The sequence below is a fragment of the Thunnus albacares genome, chromosome 12 (assembly GCF_914725855.1).
Source record: "Thunnus albacares chromosome 12, fThuAlb1.1, whole genome shotgun sequence".
Lineage (NCBI taxonomy): Eukaryota > Metazoa > Chordata > Actinopteri > Scombriformes > Scombridae > Thunnus > Thunnus albacares.
Window position 1 is genome coordinate 12,873,154 of NC_058117.1, and position 17,878 is coordinate 12,891,031.

The 17,878-nt window shown below is 39.4% G+C and overlaps 2 protein-coding genes across 3 annotated transcripts in view; one reads left to right on the top strand and one right to left on the bottom strand.

Annotated features, from left to right (window-relative positions):
• Positions 1–13,104, top strand: part of LOC122993380 — a 32,030-nt gene extending 18,926 nt beyond the window's left edge. Inside the window, exons 4-10 of the mRNA XM_044367512.1 lie at positions 9,392–9,512; positions 10,112–10,212; positions 11,438–11,466; positions 11,555–11,630; positions 11,733–11,867; positions 11,952–12,049; positions 12,163–13,104. Coding sequence (XP_044223447.1) covers positions 9,392–9,512; positions 10,112–10,212; positions 11,438–11,466; positions 11,555–11,630; positions 11,733–11,867; positions 11,952–12,049; positions 12,163–12,546 — 944 coding nt within the window. The 3' untranslated portion in view covers positions 12,547–13,104. The remainder of the gene's footprint in view (positions 1–9,391; positions 9,513–10,111; positions 10,213–11,437; positions 11,467–11,554; positions 11,631–11,732; positions 11,868–11,951; positions 12,050–12,162) is intronic.
• Positions 13,105–13,138: 34 nt separating this feature from the next.
• On the bottom strand, positions 13,139–16,077 carry sf3a2 (splicing factor 3a, subunit 2). 2 transcript variants are annotated; one of them, XM_044368069.1, is made up of 8 exons: positions 15,973–16,077; positions 15,027–15,309; positions 14,857–14,903; positions 14,484–14,593; positions 14,309–14,358; positions 13,943–14,083; positions 13,790–13,858; positions 13,139–13,679 (listed from the first exon to the last, which is right to left on the bottom strand). In XM_044368069.1, exons 2-8 carry the CDS (start codon positions 15,222–15,224, stop codon positions 13,410–13,412), a joined length of 885 nt encoding a protein of 294 aa, XP_044224004.1. In that variant the 5' UTR covers positions 15,225–15,309; positions 15,973–16,077; the 3' UTR covers positions 13,139–13,409. The 2 variants fall into 2 exon arrangements, with proteins under 2 accessions (XP_044224004.1, XP_044224005.1); XM_044368070.1 differs by lacking the exon at positions 15,973–16,077 and adding an exon at positions 15,588–15,690.
• Between the last annotated feature and the right edge of the window lie 1,801 nt (positions 16,078–17,878).

Sequence of the window (17,878 nt, forward strand, 5' to 3'; positions counted from 1 at the left end):
CACTCCCTCATGCCTTGTTAAAATACTGCATAAAGTGATAACGGACATTCAATCATAAGCAGAGCAGATGGTCACACTGAGCCTGACAGCATCCTGCTACACAACACAAGAGCCACAGACCTTGAACAACAACCCACATTAGTCTCCTTCTTATCTAACTTACAAACATGAACACACACCTTGTCCTGCACCTTAGCTTGTTGAATGAGCCACCAAACAAACATTCACCAGGGAAAAGTGCACCTCTAATGTCAGTTAGCAGGCTAGACAGCTAATTAGCTGCTCAGCTTCAGCACAAAAAACACATGTCAGCATACCTGCAAATGTCACTTCATTCCTGTTAGATGCTGGTTTGGTCATTGCTCTTCTGTTAGTGACACACTGTCTGTCCAGGACTTTTAGCCTGACAGTTACTGTCAATCAAACAAGCCTCTGACATGCCCCCGTACATATTTTCCTTTATTTTTTTTTGCCAAACTCAGACTGCTGAATTCTCAGAATATTTCAAGTTGTGCTATCATAAATCTCAATCTCTACAATGTCTAGCCTCAGCCTCATAGTCCAGGGGTCCTGTTAGTTAACCCTTGAGTACCAACTGAAGTGTTCTTGTCCCTCTTAAGCTTCCAACTTTTGTCAACCCCACATCTACTTTTATGATGGGGACAAAGTCTGGCTGAGTCTAATTAATCATTCATTGGATATAATCAAAGAACACAAAAAAGGAAGTTATTGCTTTGAACTTTTGGGCCCATAATGTATCTCATGTGTGGCAAGTGAGAAGGAGTGTATGTGGGGGAGAGATGTAGAAAGATGGAGAGAGAAAGTGCACGTCTGTGTGTTATCCTTTTCTGCTTTGATCTATCTTGCTATTATCCACTTTTGCCCACGGTCAAGTGTGCAGCTGTCATGGCTCCCCATGAAACAAGGAGACAGACAGACGGGGGTTCCTGTTGAGTGAGGGCTGCGATGAGTCCTCAAGTCTCTGCTGTCACAGCACACAACGCAGCTTATGTAAGCAAGAGATGGAGGGAGGGAGGGAGGATGCAGAAGATAACGATCAGAGAGAACAAGAAGAGGGAAAGAAAAAAGTGTCAGGCAGGCATTGAGAGAAAAGAGGGAGACAGAGAAAGACAAGGAGAACTGTCATCATAAAGAGTCTGACTCATTCCTACTGTTCTGGATATAGCACTGAGCTGAGAGGCATGTAGCTAATGTAGGCCTATGACAGCTCGAGAACAATTACATTCCTTCAAACCAGGATTAGGCTCATGTAATGTGTGAGAGAACGGGCTAGCCTCTAAAAAGACTCGGCTGAGAAAGAATTCAATTTCCTGTGAGACAATTTGTACGTCATTTTACTTACTTAATATAAAACCAAGACATTTGAGATATTTTGATTTACTTCACAAAGGCTTTAAACAAAATGTTGTGTTTATTCTACCGGAAAAGTGGTTGGATCTTGAAAAGAAGGACTGATTTTCTATTTCGCTGCAGTACTGAGTTGCAGCTCTTAATGTTTTGGAGGATGATATTGCATCATTGATATTTCTCCCTCTGTTCTTGCCTGTTATAAAGAAAAGAATAGAGCTATAGCAGATAATAGATCAATTTTCACTTCTACTGTTTAAATATTGAGGTTTTTAGAAGATCCATGTAGGACAGCTTTACATGTGAATACCTAACAGCACCAACATCGGCTAGATATATTATTCATATTCATTCTGCCATTGTGTCTGTAGTTAAGGACCTCAGCTTGGCATGTTCTCCCTCTGTAAGTGCCTGCAGAAAGCATTGGCTGTGAAAGCTGCAGTCAAATAGCTGTAATTATCTACAATCAGTTGAAAACCAGGGGCCGGCTGAAAGGCTGCTCACACACAAACACGGGAGAGGGAGAGAGTTGCATTGAGGGGTACTGAGGGTAAAATATCTCAGGAAAGAAAAGAAAATGGAAGCACGTTAGTTTCAAAATCAGAGAAACACATCATAATTAAGATCACAAATGAAGCTGCAGCAGGCGTGAATACTAATCACACCAGAAAATGACAACAAAGCTGACTCGCGTCTCTAAAGCCTTCAGTCTTGTACATAGGGTTGCATTTTTTCATTTGTGAGTTTATATCAAGGCCCAATTAAATGTTCAGAGTGAGAAGCAAGAAATTACAGTTAGTATGGTACCTAAATATGTTTTAGCATCTTTAATAGTCAAGTATTATGGGTTTACTTAACTATGGTTTGACTAAAGCTTTATACTTTGATGCAATCTGAATTATTTCAATTATGAGTTAAAAATGACTTGTATTTTGTATTATGTGTGTGTCATAATTGACCAAATAAGCATACATGGCAGCAAAGTAAACATATTTTGAAGCTGCTCTAATATATATATGTACATATATATATTATTAACAATGAATCACATGGCATACCTGTGTGTGAAAGGCGCTGCTCACAGTCATGAATCCACACAGAATTGTCACCTGACTCTGTAGCTCCCCTCAGCGCTACAGAGTTTTATAGCATCCTCAGCTCAATGTTTTGGTTCACTCTCACCGCTCTCATTTTTATCAAGAAAAACTCACTGTACGCTCCCTGCTCAGCTCTAAACAGCAGACACAGTTAGCAACTAGCTGGCGAACATAGTGGAGCATTTAGCAGCTAAAGAGAGTTAAGGAGAGTTAATTTTGGACTTACATTAATCAGGTGGCCTGAAACATGATTGAATGAATGCTAATGATGCTATGTACTTACTAAATGTGTAAATAGACAATGGTTTGCCAACAAATTTGTGCTGTTTCTATTGGATTCAGTAGCAAAAATACAGTAAGTTTTACTCAACTTTCTATATTTTAAACAACCTACATTTTACTTTTCTGAGAGTGATTTTTTTTTTTTTAACTCTAACAGTAAATTTACCTCTTCTTTAGTAAAATTTTTAAATCTAAAGACTGCAGCTTGCAGTGCAGATATTTTTTTTGCAGGATATTTTGTCACACTCGCCCCCTTGTAGTTAAAATCTTTCCCATAAGCCTTAGAAGATTATATTCCTAATAGTACAGGCTGAACTGTAACACTGATGAGTAAGACTGGCAGAGAGAAACTAAGTACATGTGTTTGGCTCCTTGATTAAGAAGAGAAGAAGGCTGATGGTTTAGGGTTTATATTATCATGCAACAGTCGGTCCTCTTAACAACCATCACATACTGAGCTTGAATTCTGCAAGAGAGAGAACCACCTGTGCTGTTGTTGGACGTCCAACTAAAGCTGTTTCTGTACTGAATGATGAAGAGAAAAAGAGAAAACAAAAAAGAAACCGCTTGAAATACTCAGATCTGCATATTTTTCATTTTACATTTAAAAGCTACTGCGTGCACATAACTGACAGAAAAGATGTGTTAGTGTAGAGGGAATCAGAGTGCAAATTGCTTCTCTATCAGGGCATCTAACATCAAATAGTCTAACTGATAGAAGAATTAACACCAACCAGACACCAATGTTAAAACCCTGAAGTTGTTCTTTCATGTGTTTAATTGTTGCAGCAGAACTTTGTGAAACTAAAATCCCCCTCTTTTCTTCTTCTCTCCTCCCTCTCCTTGACTCTGTTGCACTTCGTAGAAATAAGAGCTTTATTTGAAATTGATTTGCAGTTTCAGAAATTAATAATGACTTTAAGACACATAATGAGTTATTGATTGTATGCTTGCATGCATACAACTATTGTGCACAAACAGGCATGGGGGTTTGAAGACTAAAAACATGTGATCAAACCTCAAACTTTTGCATTTTGCATGTCCAGGCTCGCGTGCGCTCTGCACATCTTCCAGATGTCAAGAATGTGGTCATCACTGGGCAGCAGTGATAAATCACACTCGTCCTCTGCGCATGAGGTTTCGCATTACTCGTCTCCCACAGGCTTCTGTCAGAGCATTAGGGCTGTGACAGAAGCTGTGAAGCATTGGCCTGGAACCACGGCTCTGGAGCATGCTGAAAGGCTGGACAGCCTCAGATGAATAGATGGTAATTAATACACATAGCACCCGGGGGACCGCAGTACAATCTCAGGGCAAATTACTGCATCAATAAAATGGCAGAGACACAATGAGAGACTGAGGGGAAGGGAGGGAGAGGGAGAGAACTATACATATTAAGGCCATGCAGCTCTCATGTGTTTGAATGTGAGAGTGAAGTGCTTCATTTCTGGAAAAAATGAGACAAGCCTCCCTGGAGAAACAAAAACAAAGAAATAAGAGTTGAACTAGTTTTTAAAGGTGACATTTTTGGTTGGGAGAATGATGAAAAAAAGCCAGAAAGAAGGAGAGAGTTTGTGTATGAGTCAATAACACATCATATCAGTATCATTACCTTGACTGTGTCAAAATTCAGAACATCAAAGTTGCATAAAAATAGGCGATGGGGTACATAGCAGAGGGATGATAAAGTGAACTGAATATTCGGGAACGCTATGAATTGGATTTCCATTACCTAATATCTCTAACCAATTACTTTTCTCTTCTCTCTTCTCAATTCTCTTATCTTCCCTCCATCTCCTGTGCGCTCACCCCATAATGATGAAATGAGGCTTCAAGATATTTGGGGAAAAAAAGATCAATGGGAGGAAATGCATAGCTTGTACATGATGAAAATCTTTCGCTCAATCTTCTTCTCAAATCAAACCCCATTCCCTGTGCCAGAGTCGCTTTCATCCACCCGCATGTCCCAGCATTCCTCTGGGTCAGCTTCTTATTCCAGCTCAGTTTCTCTCCGGGCGTTGCACCTCTGCTTCTTCCATCCTTGTGATGGGAACATGAGGGACAGATTATCACATTGTTTGGGCATTTGAACACTTATCTGCCTGAGGACACAGTCCGGATTACAGCAGAGCACTCCCTCGTGAACCCCGGCAGGACTGACGCTCACGATCCGGTCAGTTACATGTTGTGGACTCCCAAAGATCAAAGGCTGCAAGAGCTTGTCTGAAGAGATACAGCGCGGCGGAAAAACACACTAGTCCCACAGTGGCTCCAAGAGAACATGAAGGCTTTGGTTCAAGATTCAAAGTGAAAGGCGAGCAACACTGAGACAAATGACTGAACCCTTGTGTCATTCCTCTTCAAGTGCAGGTTTTATATTGTCAACACATCTGAGGAGAAGGATGTTAAACACAGGCTGATATCTGTGCAGGTTGTCCTGTGAGACTGTCTGGTAAATGAGGGTTGCTAGTTCAGTTCTAATGAGTTCCTCTCAGGATGGCAGCTGCTCGTTTAGTGCATAATAATAATCTTTTAAAAAGCTATTTTAATACAGGGTTATAATGGAGACACAGTTAATTAAGCAATAAATATGCCAGAATAAATAAAAGTGAGAGTAAAAACCATTTAAAGCCTGTTTTATAGTAGACATAAAACATATATATGGGTTCATTTTATTCTGTATGTACAGTATAACGTCTCTGAGGGATGTTGTACTGCTGGGTCAGCAACTAGAGAGCATAAAAGCATCTGTCAGTGTGTGGAAACAGCTTATAGCTTAAACTCATAACACACACACACAAGGGAAAGGCATTATTTATGCTAAACACTTTTTTCTACTTACATATATTATGCAGAGACACTGCAGTGTAAATAAACTCTATTCCATATCCCTCATTTAAACATTCAACATACTACCTATGCTTTTTCACTGCATGGGAATAATTTAAGTCAGATGTGCTGACGCTGCTCCACAGAGGGTTGATTCAAAGAAGCGTAGCCCTCCAGAAAGAGCTGAATGGAACAGTTTGGCTGCACCATTAAAAAATAAGATTTCTGGAAAATGCTACTTCTGTCAGGCCGCCTGGCAGCCTCGTCTTCATCTATAACCATTTAACCACCATCAGCATCTAGTTCTGTCCTGCTTCAAATCCTTCCTCAGTGTTCATCTCTGGCACCAATAAAGTGTGAAACATCCACAGCTAATTTCAAGGCTTTTTGAACATTTTTTCTTTTAAAGCTGTGTTAAGCTGTGTTCACTTCTAGCTTTTTCCAAATCTTTCAAAGCTTTCTGTTGGGACTGATTTGTTAAAACTACAATTTCAAAGGTTGAGAATAGACATTCATGTTTAACTCTTAAGCATGAATGAGAGCTATATGCTACTCTAACAGCAACTCAGCTCTCATGGCACCAGATTCATCTCCATGACAACTAACTGAAAGAATACGTTCACAGTTTTTCAAGTCTACCCTAAAACAATAGTCAGGTGCCCAAATGAACATTGACATTGACATTGACATTGACAGCTGAACAGGAAAACACTGTCTGTTGAGACACAAAGAATTTTATTAAATTATTTTATTTGAAAGACTGATATAACAAAATATCCACTTTGATTGACTAACGCAGACGTCTGAGGCCTCATATTATCATCAGATAAACTTTTAAATACTTTTGTTTTTGCTAAAAACAACATTGTAAGTGTATTTGAAAGGGATCTTCTAATGGTCTTTATGAATAGGATGAATGATTACAGCAAGCAAAACCTGTTTCAGTGCTCATTTGAGCACCTGACCTATGAACCTATCCCATAACTCCATCTGTTAATGAAGACTGTGATATGGCTAAAAACTTCAGGAAAGAGAAGAGTGGACCTTGAGTTGATATTATTTTGCCAAATACTTTTTCCAGGGTCAGGAATGAACTGTCATGCTTACATAGCAGATATGTAATATGTCCTTTCAATAATGTCCTTGTAATGTGTCCTTTGTAGATATATCCTTTCAAATCAGTAGGCCTAAACATTAAATATGCAGGTTGTGTACACATGCCTGTCCAGCCTGACACCAGACAGGATTGTGTTTGTTTCATGAAGTCTCAAGTCAGGTCAGGTCTTCAGAGAGTCAAGACTGTCAAAATCCTCAATTTTGTGAAGTTTGAGTCAAGTCTTAAGCTCTGGAAACATCATCTTTCAGTGTTATCTTTATACAGAAACCTCTGCTCTTCTGTCACAGTGACTGCAAACCAAAACACAAGAATTAAATCCAATATTAATTCAAGTCCCATAAGTCATTCGAGCCTGCGAGTTCCAGGCAGACGACACAGTTAATGTTGTTTCACGCTCCACCATACTGCTCAGCGAGGGAGGGCACAGAGCAGCTCCCACTGGGCGTCTGAGGGTCAGTCTGTCCTCTGAGCGCAGCCCCCATTATGTAAGGACAAAAGGGGACAGAAAGCTTCATGCAACCCCGAATCTCTCCAGAGCCTGAATTGGGAACGTAGATGTCCGCCGGCAGTGTTTGCTCATTTTAATGGGCACGATGTGTCCATAGGGGGCTTGGGTTGTCCTTGAAACATTCTTCAAGACTTTGGCCCAAACTTGGCAGAGTTTTACTTTTTTTTTACTCAGACATGTGCTGAGAATAAGATAGAAGGAGTTTAGATTACTTCTTGACATTAATGAGGAACCCTGTCGATTTGCAGGCTCAGTTTGATATCAGAGGACTTGATTTGGAAGAATCAATTTATCCAAATGAAATGCACTTTTCAATCAGTGCTAATTGAGAGAACTGTTCACACAGATGATGCACTCTAACTAGTTGTGAGGCCGTATCCTTGGGACTAATAAACACTGACAAATCAGCGGGGTGAGAGTGTGCATTTGGTCAATTAAGTCTGCAGACGAGCTCATTAAGAAGAAGAATAACAGTAAATGAACACGCGATGCCACTGCAGTGTTCAGCATGTGTTCTCTGCACTGGACTATGAGATCATAGGCATAACATTTAGTACAATTAGGGATGAGACTATTGGTCTGTCTGTCAGTCTAAGACTTTGGTCCAGACTGAAATAATTAGATGGATTGACATACAATTTTTGTACAGACATTTATGCTCATCAAACATTAAAGCATGTCACACAACAAAAGCACCAAACGTTTTCAGCTATCTTCCATGTAAATCACTGTAAATACCAAATGGGCCTGTACAAAACATACAATATACAAGAACCAACACCTTCTTACTTTAAGTTGATACAAAAATGTATGTATGAGATATATCAATAGCCATAAATACAGAACATTTAATTACAATTTTCTTTAGCAAATATGCTCTTTCATCTGAAGCCATCAGTGAGGAAAAAATATCCATTTTTCATTGAAATCAAATTCTGTATTCATGGTTCTGTCATTCATGGTTCCCAGAGGATGCATCCTACTGACCCTCTTTCTGTAGCACCACCAGCAGTTCAAATTCTTCACTTATACAGTGAAATATCTCAATATTTACAAGATGGATTGGCACAAAATTTGGTACAGACGTTCTTGTTCCACAGACAACAGTCGTGATCTACTGACTTTTCCTCTGGTGCCACCATGAGGTTCACATTTGTAGTTTTGGGTGAAAAGTCTCAACAAGTCAGATTAAGTACCCTGTGTTATAGACATTTGAGACCCAAACTTCTGTTGTTCAGTCAACCCACGGCAAAGGTTACAGAGCTATTTCCAATTCAAAGTGATTACTGATGGGGTATAGTGATGTGTGATTCAGCTGGAATTGGGTAAAGTCCCAGCAAAGGTATGAGTCATCAGCATTGCCACAAGTCTGTTTACCAACACTTCCTCTCCCTTCCCACATAAAGGTGGCCTGCAACCACCTCATCCTGATATAACCCAATCATCCTTACATCTGTTTATACAGCTTCTTGTTAGTGGCCTCCATGTCATGTAAAGAGGTGAATTTGCCTCAAAACTTAACCACAAACACACAGAATGACAATATTTCCCTAATTCAATGGACAAGAAAGGCTGTAAAGGGATGCACTAAAGCCTCTTCAAAAATATAATCGTTAAAATATAGATAGCTTGATATAGAGGATGTGGCTGTTGGTCAGCTCATGAAAAAGAAATGTGTCCTTCTGTTAATCTGCATGACGGCTAGTCTGTCTGACAGACTACAGACTGCATGTGTAGAACAGAGCAGCCTGCATCTACCAAGTACAGTGCTGCTCTCTGCTGGTGAATTATGAAACAGAATTGGTTTGATGTCCAAATAGATTTCCAGACAAACAGAACAAAGCATCCAAAGCATCTTAAATAACACCTTTGCCATAAACAGCTCTATTTGTTTTTTCCATCTATTTTCAGACCACAAAACCATTTTTGACAGTTATTATTTATTGGAGTGTTGCGCTAGTTGCTTGAAATCTGCAGAATTTAAGTATTGTAACTCCTTTTATACCAAAGGAGATAAAACATTTTGACTAAAATGAGCTTTAAAGTTAACCAAATCTTGGTATAACCTGTGGCCTTCTTTCCTCCCTCAGCCATCCCTTTTGACAGCTGTATGGCACATGGTAATGTCAGCCCTGCCTCAGTCACCGCCTCTGACTGACACTCAATGCTTTTTGTTTTTTCATTCTCCAGCACCTGTGCTCGGCTGTCAGACAGTGCGGAGTGTGACTCTGCTGCCATCTTTACAAAGAAACAACAGCTCTGTGACAAAGGTTCCCCGACGCTGCCCAGGGGAACCCAAATGTCGGATCAGGTAGGTCTTTACTTCAATCGGGGTCAAAGGTGAGGTTTCATCGCAGGAGAGGCTAGCCAAAGGTATAATAGTAACATCAACTCTTTTCCTTTTGTGTATTTATATGCAGTGCTTATCCATCTGTCTCTGCAATGGCATTGCTTCATCTATTTATAGGGCTGCTGGAACATTAGCTCAATGTGTGTTTAGAAATGTCATGTAAGACATAAGGGCCTCACAGCATTCAAAATGTGAAGGTCATGAAACTGCTTCGGTTTTATTCATAAACTAGAGACGATGACCTTCTACTTGTACCATTTTGGGCATTCGAACAGGAACGCTGATTAGATCAAGTGTAGCACAAAGTGATGAATACTGATACTGTATGTACAATTAAGATGACACTGTGATCTATTGATGTGTTGTTTAGAGAGGGTAACAGCTGCCAAGAAATTCTAAAAATACCAACAATCCATATGCTGATCTCTGACTACAGACACACACACAAAGCCCTGTGTATCATGTACATACTGTATCTTATCATGTGCTCGGTCATTTTTAAATAAACTCAGTTTTTAGCCACTTGCCCTCCTCCCCAACCTCCACTAACTTTCTCTCAGGAAAGGGATGGAAGAAAGCTATGAGACATTTGAAGAGGAGTTATGGCCACCAAGAGCAGATCCTCCTCCACAGAAGCCTGTTCGACAGATCCACAGACCAGGTGGCGAAACACACACACACACACACACAGAATCTGTAATGCCTGCATATAAAAGCCTTCATCCATTGTACATACAGTATATTGTACAACTCTATAAATACTTGGAAGCAGCCGCACAGGGAGCAACTGAAACATGATCCCTGGTTAAAAGCAACACAGTGATAATGCGCCTCAGCCATGCTGGATGGATGGTTGGTGTGCCTGCCGGTTGGTCCAGACTAAAAGATCTCAACAACTATTTGATAGATTGACAAGTTTGTACAGATTTTCCCCAGAGAATGAATTCTACTGATTTTGGTGATGCCCTGAATGTGACAGTAGGTCAAAGATCTAACTTATCCTGTGAAATATTTCGACATCTACTTGATCTATTGGCACAACATTTTATACAGGCATTCATGGTCCCCAAATCATGTATGATAACAACTTTGAAGGTCCTCAGATTTTTCTTCCGACGCCATGACCTTCACATTTTTTTGTTTTGAGTAAAATTTCTCGACTACTATCGGATGGATTGCCCTTAAATTTGGGGTCAACATTAATGTTCTCTTAAGGATGAATTGTAATATGTTGGTAATCACTTAACTTTTTGTCACCATCATGTGATCAATTTTAATTTGTTCAACATTTTTGTTTAAGAGCAAATACTTTCAAAACTATAACTCCCACCAGCCTCTGCTGTACTGTTTTAGCATGCTAACAAGATGGTGAGCATTGTAAGCATTACACCAGCTACACATAGGCATGTTAGAGTTGTCATTGTGAGCATATTAGCAAGTTGATGTTAGCATTTAGCTTAAAAAAAAAAAAGCCTCACACAGCTGCTAGCATGGCTGTCTTAGTTTTGTTAAATACAAAAGAACATTGCTGAACAGTTTTTCCACAAAATTACTTTTTTTTCTAGAAAGTTTCTGGATAGTTGGCAGAAAATAAGATTTTAGGACTCACTGCATAACTAAATTACTTAGTATGGCTGAGATTTTTTGCATTGTGCACATTAGTTGTTAAAGTTATCCTTGTTAATCTGTACAGTATTGGCACATTAGTATTGTATTTCATGCATATGAGGGTTTAATAAAAATTAAACATATGTTCAACCAGCATAAATGTATGAATATACATAAAATAAATGTGGACAAACAGATTCCAGTTTTGAGGGCATGTTTGGTTGTTGTTATGATTCATGATACCATCCTTCAGTTAATTTCCCATCTGTCTGTTCCAGAAATGTACGCCACTAGGAGAATAAAAGAGGTTAGTTGGAAAACATCCAACATGCACCACTTTTCACACTTTCTCCTATAGCTAATTTTTTTATAATGTACATGTTGCTGTGCTGCAGGAAATGGCGCCACTTCCACAGCAACCAAAAGCAGAGCCCAAGACTTTACCGAGTGAAGTAAGCTTCCCCAGGACAAGTGAGTTATTACTGTACTCTATTTCCCCACAATCTTTGTCAGCTTAATTTACACTACCTGCTTATAACAAACACTTCTCTCCTCTTTCTTTTCTTCTTTCAGCATCCTTGCACAAAACCTTGTCCATCCAGAATCTGACCCAGATGGAAACACCATGGGAGAACGTCACCCTCAACCGCTGTTTATTTGTGGCCATTACCATCCTGGTGCTTACCTCAGGCGTTCAGAGACTTCATGGCAAGTAAACTAGCAAGCAAGAGATATACTTTAAATACTAAATGACATGCCTGTTGTGACTGTGTGGTTTCTCTCAAAAAACAGAAACTTTGCGTGGTCATGGGACAGTAGAGGAGGAGGAAGAAGTTGAACTGACAGTGAGACACTCAGGCAGTTTACGACACAGAGGGCAACCACCAGAGGTAAAGACTTTTTCCCATATTTGACTATTTTTCTCATGCAGTCCTAAAAGGACAAACTGAATATTTACCAGCTTGTTTTGTTCCAACAACTGTGTGTGTCCATCCCCCTGTAGCCTGAGATAACTCTGTGGGAAGTGATGTTTTGGTGGCTGCCAGACTTTGACGATGACGAGGAGGAGGATGAGGAAGACAATGATGAGGGAGAGGTCAAAAGAGGGAAGTCAAGAAAAGGAGAGACAGCACGAGCATCCAGAGGTCTCAGAAACAAGCCGCTGACGGACAAAAAACTCATGAAGCAAGGAGGGAAATTAAAGGACAAGAGGGCCAAGAAAGCCAAGGACAAAGAAACCAAAGACAAGAAAGAGAGAGACAAACAGGACAAACCCGAAGAAGAAGCATATGAGGAAGATGAGGATGAAGAAAATGAGGCAGCAGCACCCAAGAAGAGTAAAAATTTGGAAGAAAAGAAAGAGAAGAAAAAGACTCAAAAAGGATGAGTTGATTCTTTCCTCTGTGGTTCAGTTCAGTTCATTTTCTGGCAGTTTTTAAACTGATTTGATAACATTTATTTAATGGTGTTAGCAGTGAATTACTACTAAGTACTACTACAAAAATGTCAAAATTAATGTGTGTTACAGCTTTTTGTTGCTTTGCAAGACACAAGAATTTGTGCATTTGAGCTTTGATTAAGTCATTTGCATTTTCATGGAATTTAAATTGCTGCTTCATTTGAGATGTGATTTACTCTTTTTACTGTTGAAAGATTTAAGACCTCTTTAATCATTTATCAATGGTGGCAGCTCAGTTATCAATAGTATTTAGCTCAAACTTTTTAATTTACACAGAAAGGGAACGCCATTACTAAGAAATATCAAGATTATCTCATCTGACAGCTGCTTCAAAGAGCCCAGTTAACAATAGTCATGCTTTTATTCTGTTCAGAAAGTTTGAGTCTAAATATTTCAGGAATGTCTGCAATCGTGCTCTACACTTAAAAACAGTTTCCTCTGCTGTGTTTCTTCACTGGATACTTCAATAAATCTTCATGTGTGTGATGTCTTTGTCAGAGCCCAGACTTTGAGACACAAACATTTTTCTCCACAGCATTTAATTACAAAAACACAATCTTAAAAGATGAGCTACTTTTCAAGCATAGCTCCGTATCCTGAATCTTAACATTATACAAAACAGTGTGGTCATATTTATACAGTTGCAATAACAGACTGCCCAAATAAAATATGTAAAAAACTACTAAACATGGAGTTTAAACATAAATTTAAGGGCGAGGGACACTGTAGACAGGCGGGGCAGGGTGATCGGACACCATGGAAGAAAGCAATCATAATCCGCTGGAAGGGGATCAATTGTTAGACATTGAAAGGCCTTCAGGAGGTGGCGGCCTCATTGGCATCGGTGGCATGGGCATCTGAGGGGGCATCTGGGGGGTACCTGGTGCACCAGGGGGGAGAGGTGGGACGGGCATCCCTCCTGGCGGGGGAGGGGGCATGTTATCATTCGGTGGGCGAGGAGCACTCATGAGAGGAGGAGGGCGCTTCACACCTGCGGGAGGCGCTGGCCCACTGGACTGTGGAAGAGCTTTCTCCATTTTGAAGTGGAACTGCAGGAAGAACTAGGAGGAAGAATAAACACAAATGACAGGTTAAACCACATATTTTCTCTGTTCCCAAAATAAAATACCGAGGTCAGCTTTGTGTTAAACTCTCATCAGCTTATCAGTACCTGTTTTGTTTCTCTGTTCCAGTGGGTCCAGAAGCGGTTCTCTGCTTTATCAATTTCTCTGCTGGGGACCTAAAAGAGCAAATGTGTTTATTTCATGTCAGAGCAAAAAGGAAAATATGATGAAAGCACGACAGAAATGCATCTCCCACTCACCTTGAAGGCGATAGTCTCATATGGCTCAGCAGCCAGCAGCAGGTATTGCCAGCGACGATCGGGGGGTTCGATGCGCTGTTCATACGCAGACATGAAGCGATGCCTGGGTCCAATACCTTCAGCGATCTCTGGGTAGTCAATCTGATGGACAGAGAAAAGAAGAAATTTGAAAAAAAATTGAAAAATTTGTCTTGGACAGACAGATATCAAGTGCTAGAAACAATATTTAGTCATTACTGCTGCACTAAGACATTTACAGGTTGTGGCATAAGATGTTTTTTTCTGTGACACAATTTTAGTATAAAGCTACTTTCTTTATTTTACCAGCAAAATCAAAAATTGGGATTCAGTGGGATTCCCACTAACCTGAAAAAGTAAAGACTGCTGTCCGGTCTCTGGGTCCCTCTGTTTGGTTACTATAAAGAAGAGGAAGTAATAAGCCATATATTAAAATAACAATATATTAAAATAATAATTTGCGGTTTGCAGTGAAATCAATATATAATGGCTGCACTGACACACAATTGTGCAGGTAGTTTACCTTTGTATCCCGGTCGACCAATTTTGACAAACTTCTTGACCTCAACCTTCACTTTTGCTGGAGCTGGCTGAGCAGGAGCTTCTTTTGCCTCTTTGGCTGCTCTCCGAGCTCTGAAAACAAACAATACATATAGTTTTGAACTGTTAAACAACACACTGGACACAGCAGACTGTTGTCTGTCAGTAGGATTGTTATCTAAATGAATAAATATTTGACCAATTCACAGCAACCAGAGGTGGAAAGTGGGTCTGTGGTTTGATATGTTTATCCGTTGTGGGCAGGTGAGGTGATATGAATCACAGGAAACACAACATAAACAAATAAAAATTGTACATGTACTTTATGAGACAAATTCCCAAAGCAGCAGACTTACAAGTTGGTCTGATGTTTCTTTCCTTGTGTGTGAGCCAAGTAGCTGCCCTGTAATGTAGAGGAGAATATTTTGTAATTTTTCACTTCAAACAAGTTATTTAAAAAAAAAAACAGGAAATGACACTACGCCAAGACAACATAATCTCGGTACATCATTATGAGCCTCCTCACCTCATTGTTGTGAAGTGTCAGGCAAAGTTTGCATTCATATGAGCCTAAATGATTTTTCATAAAGTAGGGATCTTTGTTGATGTCAATGGTCTCCAGCGCCAGCTGACGTAACCGTTCTCGTCTGTCACGGTTACTCTCGGAGGCAGAAGCCACCCCTCCGCTCCCCGTCTTCCCTCCAGCTCGATGCTGGAAATCCATCTTTGCAAGGTGATGGACTCAGACACTCCGACACACCTGAAAGTCCAGTCAACACTGGACAGTTACTCCAGTTACTCCTGGTTACCTGGGAAAAAAACATACATACATACTGTTGCAGGGATGTATATGAAGAATAATATTTACTGTTGTTACCATATTATGTATGTCTGGATTGTGGCACAACACTCCATTTGTGGAGTTACACCAACAACTGTGTGTAAATATTAAAAAACACTGACTTTATATAACTAACTACATTGATAATATATTATATTGCTCACATAACATACTATGTTTTGAGTGCAAGGATAGAATTGTTATCAGTCTGGTTTCATTACATGTGTATTTAAAACAATACAATACCTCTGCAATGGCTCAGACTAGTTACTGGGTCGTAAAGCCAGAAGGTAACACACAGCTAATTAGCAACAGCCAAATATTTCTACATTACTTGATATAATTTATCACAGTAAAGAGGTAGGTAAGTATTATCACGCTACACTACAAATGTATTGTACTGAATGATCTCTACGGTGTTAGCACACCGTGAACGCATAATGCTAATGCTAAGCTAATGGTGTTACTTGAGAATGATGAATGGCTTTCAACAAGTATTTAGATGATCGTACTACAATTAAAACGTAGTTAGCTCCGTATATGTGATAATAAACTAGCGAGTTACACGAGATGACGACAACTGTACATGACGTGATATTATTTAGAGTTTTCTTTCTCCAAAAACACTCACCAACTCCACAACGTACGGATCACGCCAACTTAGGTTGTACTGCGCATGCTCAAATGTCTTCTCCTCCGCTTTAGGCGCTTTACTGCCACCTGCCGGACTGGAGGAAGGACTTTACTGACAAAATGATGACAGAACAATAGTATTTGACTGGATCACATTTTTTTGGTGAAACTACATTATGTCCTAATACTAAAAGGTTACATGATTTTCTTTGCCATTAAGACAAAAAACACTAACAGCTCTTCAATTAAAGGAGAGGTTCATAGGTCTTAAAACAACAGTCAGGTGTCCATATGAACACTGATAGAGGATTTCCTCGCTGTAATCATTCCTCCTGTTCATACTGGCTATTAAAAGATCCCCTTCAAATGCACTTTCAATGTAAGTGATTGGGGCCATAATCCACAGTGTGTCCAGTGTGCAAAAATACATTTAAAAGTTTTCCTGAAGCTTATATGAAGTTTCAGCAGTCTGAGTTAGTCATATCAAATGAATATCTGCCACATTTACAGTCTGTTTAGCATCAAATTCCCTATTTGTGTTTCCTCAGACAGTGTTTCCCTGTTGAGCTGTAGTGAAATTATAGTAACAAAAAGAGGAACTTTGGCACTAAAAAGACTGACGTTGAAAAATATCTATTTGATTTGACTAATTAGGATGACTGATGCTTTATATTAGCTTCAGATAAACTTTTAAATATATTTTGGAACAGACGGAGGCTTGTGGATGGTTCCCATCACTTACATTGTAAGTGCATTATGAATTGCTCATTTGGGTGCCTGACTATTTTAAGAAAGAAGTGAAACTGTGAACCCGTCCTTTACAGCGACAGAGGGGTTTTTTCCACTTTTTTCTACCCAATTGATTTTCCACTCTACAGTCCATCCACCCCCTCATTTTTAAAGACATCCCTCCTATCTCTTGCTGCAATTTTGGAAGACATTATGGCTCCATGCACAGCAAAATGCTGCTGAATCAGGTGTTTCTCAGGTCATGGACAACACATTTCAGATGAGACAAGACTGGAGCACACTGATTGATTTGCAGCCTTTAAGAGTGCAGACAGACCAATGTTTCGTGTCTTCATCAGAGTCAAAACCTGACCTTTCTTTGACTCTGATGAAGACACAGTAGTGTTGAAATGTTGGTCTGTTTGCACTTTTAAAGGCTGCAAATCAATCGGTGTGCTCCAGTCTTTTCTCATCTGAAATTCTCAAACAAACTTTTTGCAGCCGTGCCAAAGACACAAAATAAAATGTTTAATGAAGACCTATATGCTCTCCACTCATTTCCTCTCTGACAATATGACATTCAACACTTTCCTGCACTTTCCACTGTTTCCCAATTGACTTAGGCTCTACATAGCCCACCTGAAGCTTTTATTAAAAATATTTAGAATATTTTACATAAATAAAACAAAACAATGTATTCATTTAAATTCCATAAAAGTTTTGTTTTTATTAATCAACAATGTCTTTCTTGTAAAAAGGTATTCTTGGTGTTCACAGATGAGAATATACAGAAAATCACCAATTAATTTCCCACACTCTCACTTTTATTTATTTATTTTTTCCACATTCCTCCATCATTGTAAATATTGTGATGTGAGACAAATAAACAAATGAAATGTTAGTATTTTGTCCTTGATTTGGAAATTTGAAATGTGCTACCTTTTCATATTTTTGGGAACATGTAAATATTGAGACATGACATTTATCCATGTTTATATTAACCTGAAAACAAAGACTCTCTTTTTTATATCAACTTTTATGGTTCATAATCTTTAAATTATATAATTAAAACAGCACACAGTTTATTGTGCATACACTACTCAGTTAGTGTGTTTATGTAGCTACAATAACAGGACGTGTGAAAGTACTCTTTGCCTAATTTGACCCTGAACGGC

Excerpts from the sequence above, each read along its gene's own strand:
- sf3a2 (XM_044368069.1), bottom strand. The coding sequence starts at position 15,224 with ATGGATTTCCAGCATCGAGCTGGAGGGAAGACGGGGAGCGGAGGGGTG. Across the intron at positions 14,084-14,308 it reads AGCAGTCTTTACTTTTTCAG|ATTGACTACCCAGAGATCGC; the intron begins GTTAGTGGGAAT and ends TCTGTCCATCAG. Across the intron at positions 13,859-13,942 it reads ATGAGACTATCGCCTTCAAG|GTCCCCAGCAGAGAAATTGA; the intron begins GTGAGTGGGAGA and ends TTGCTCTTTTAG.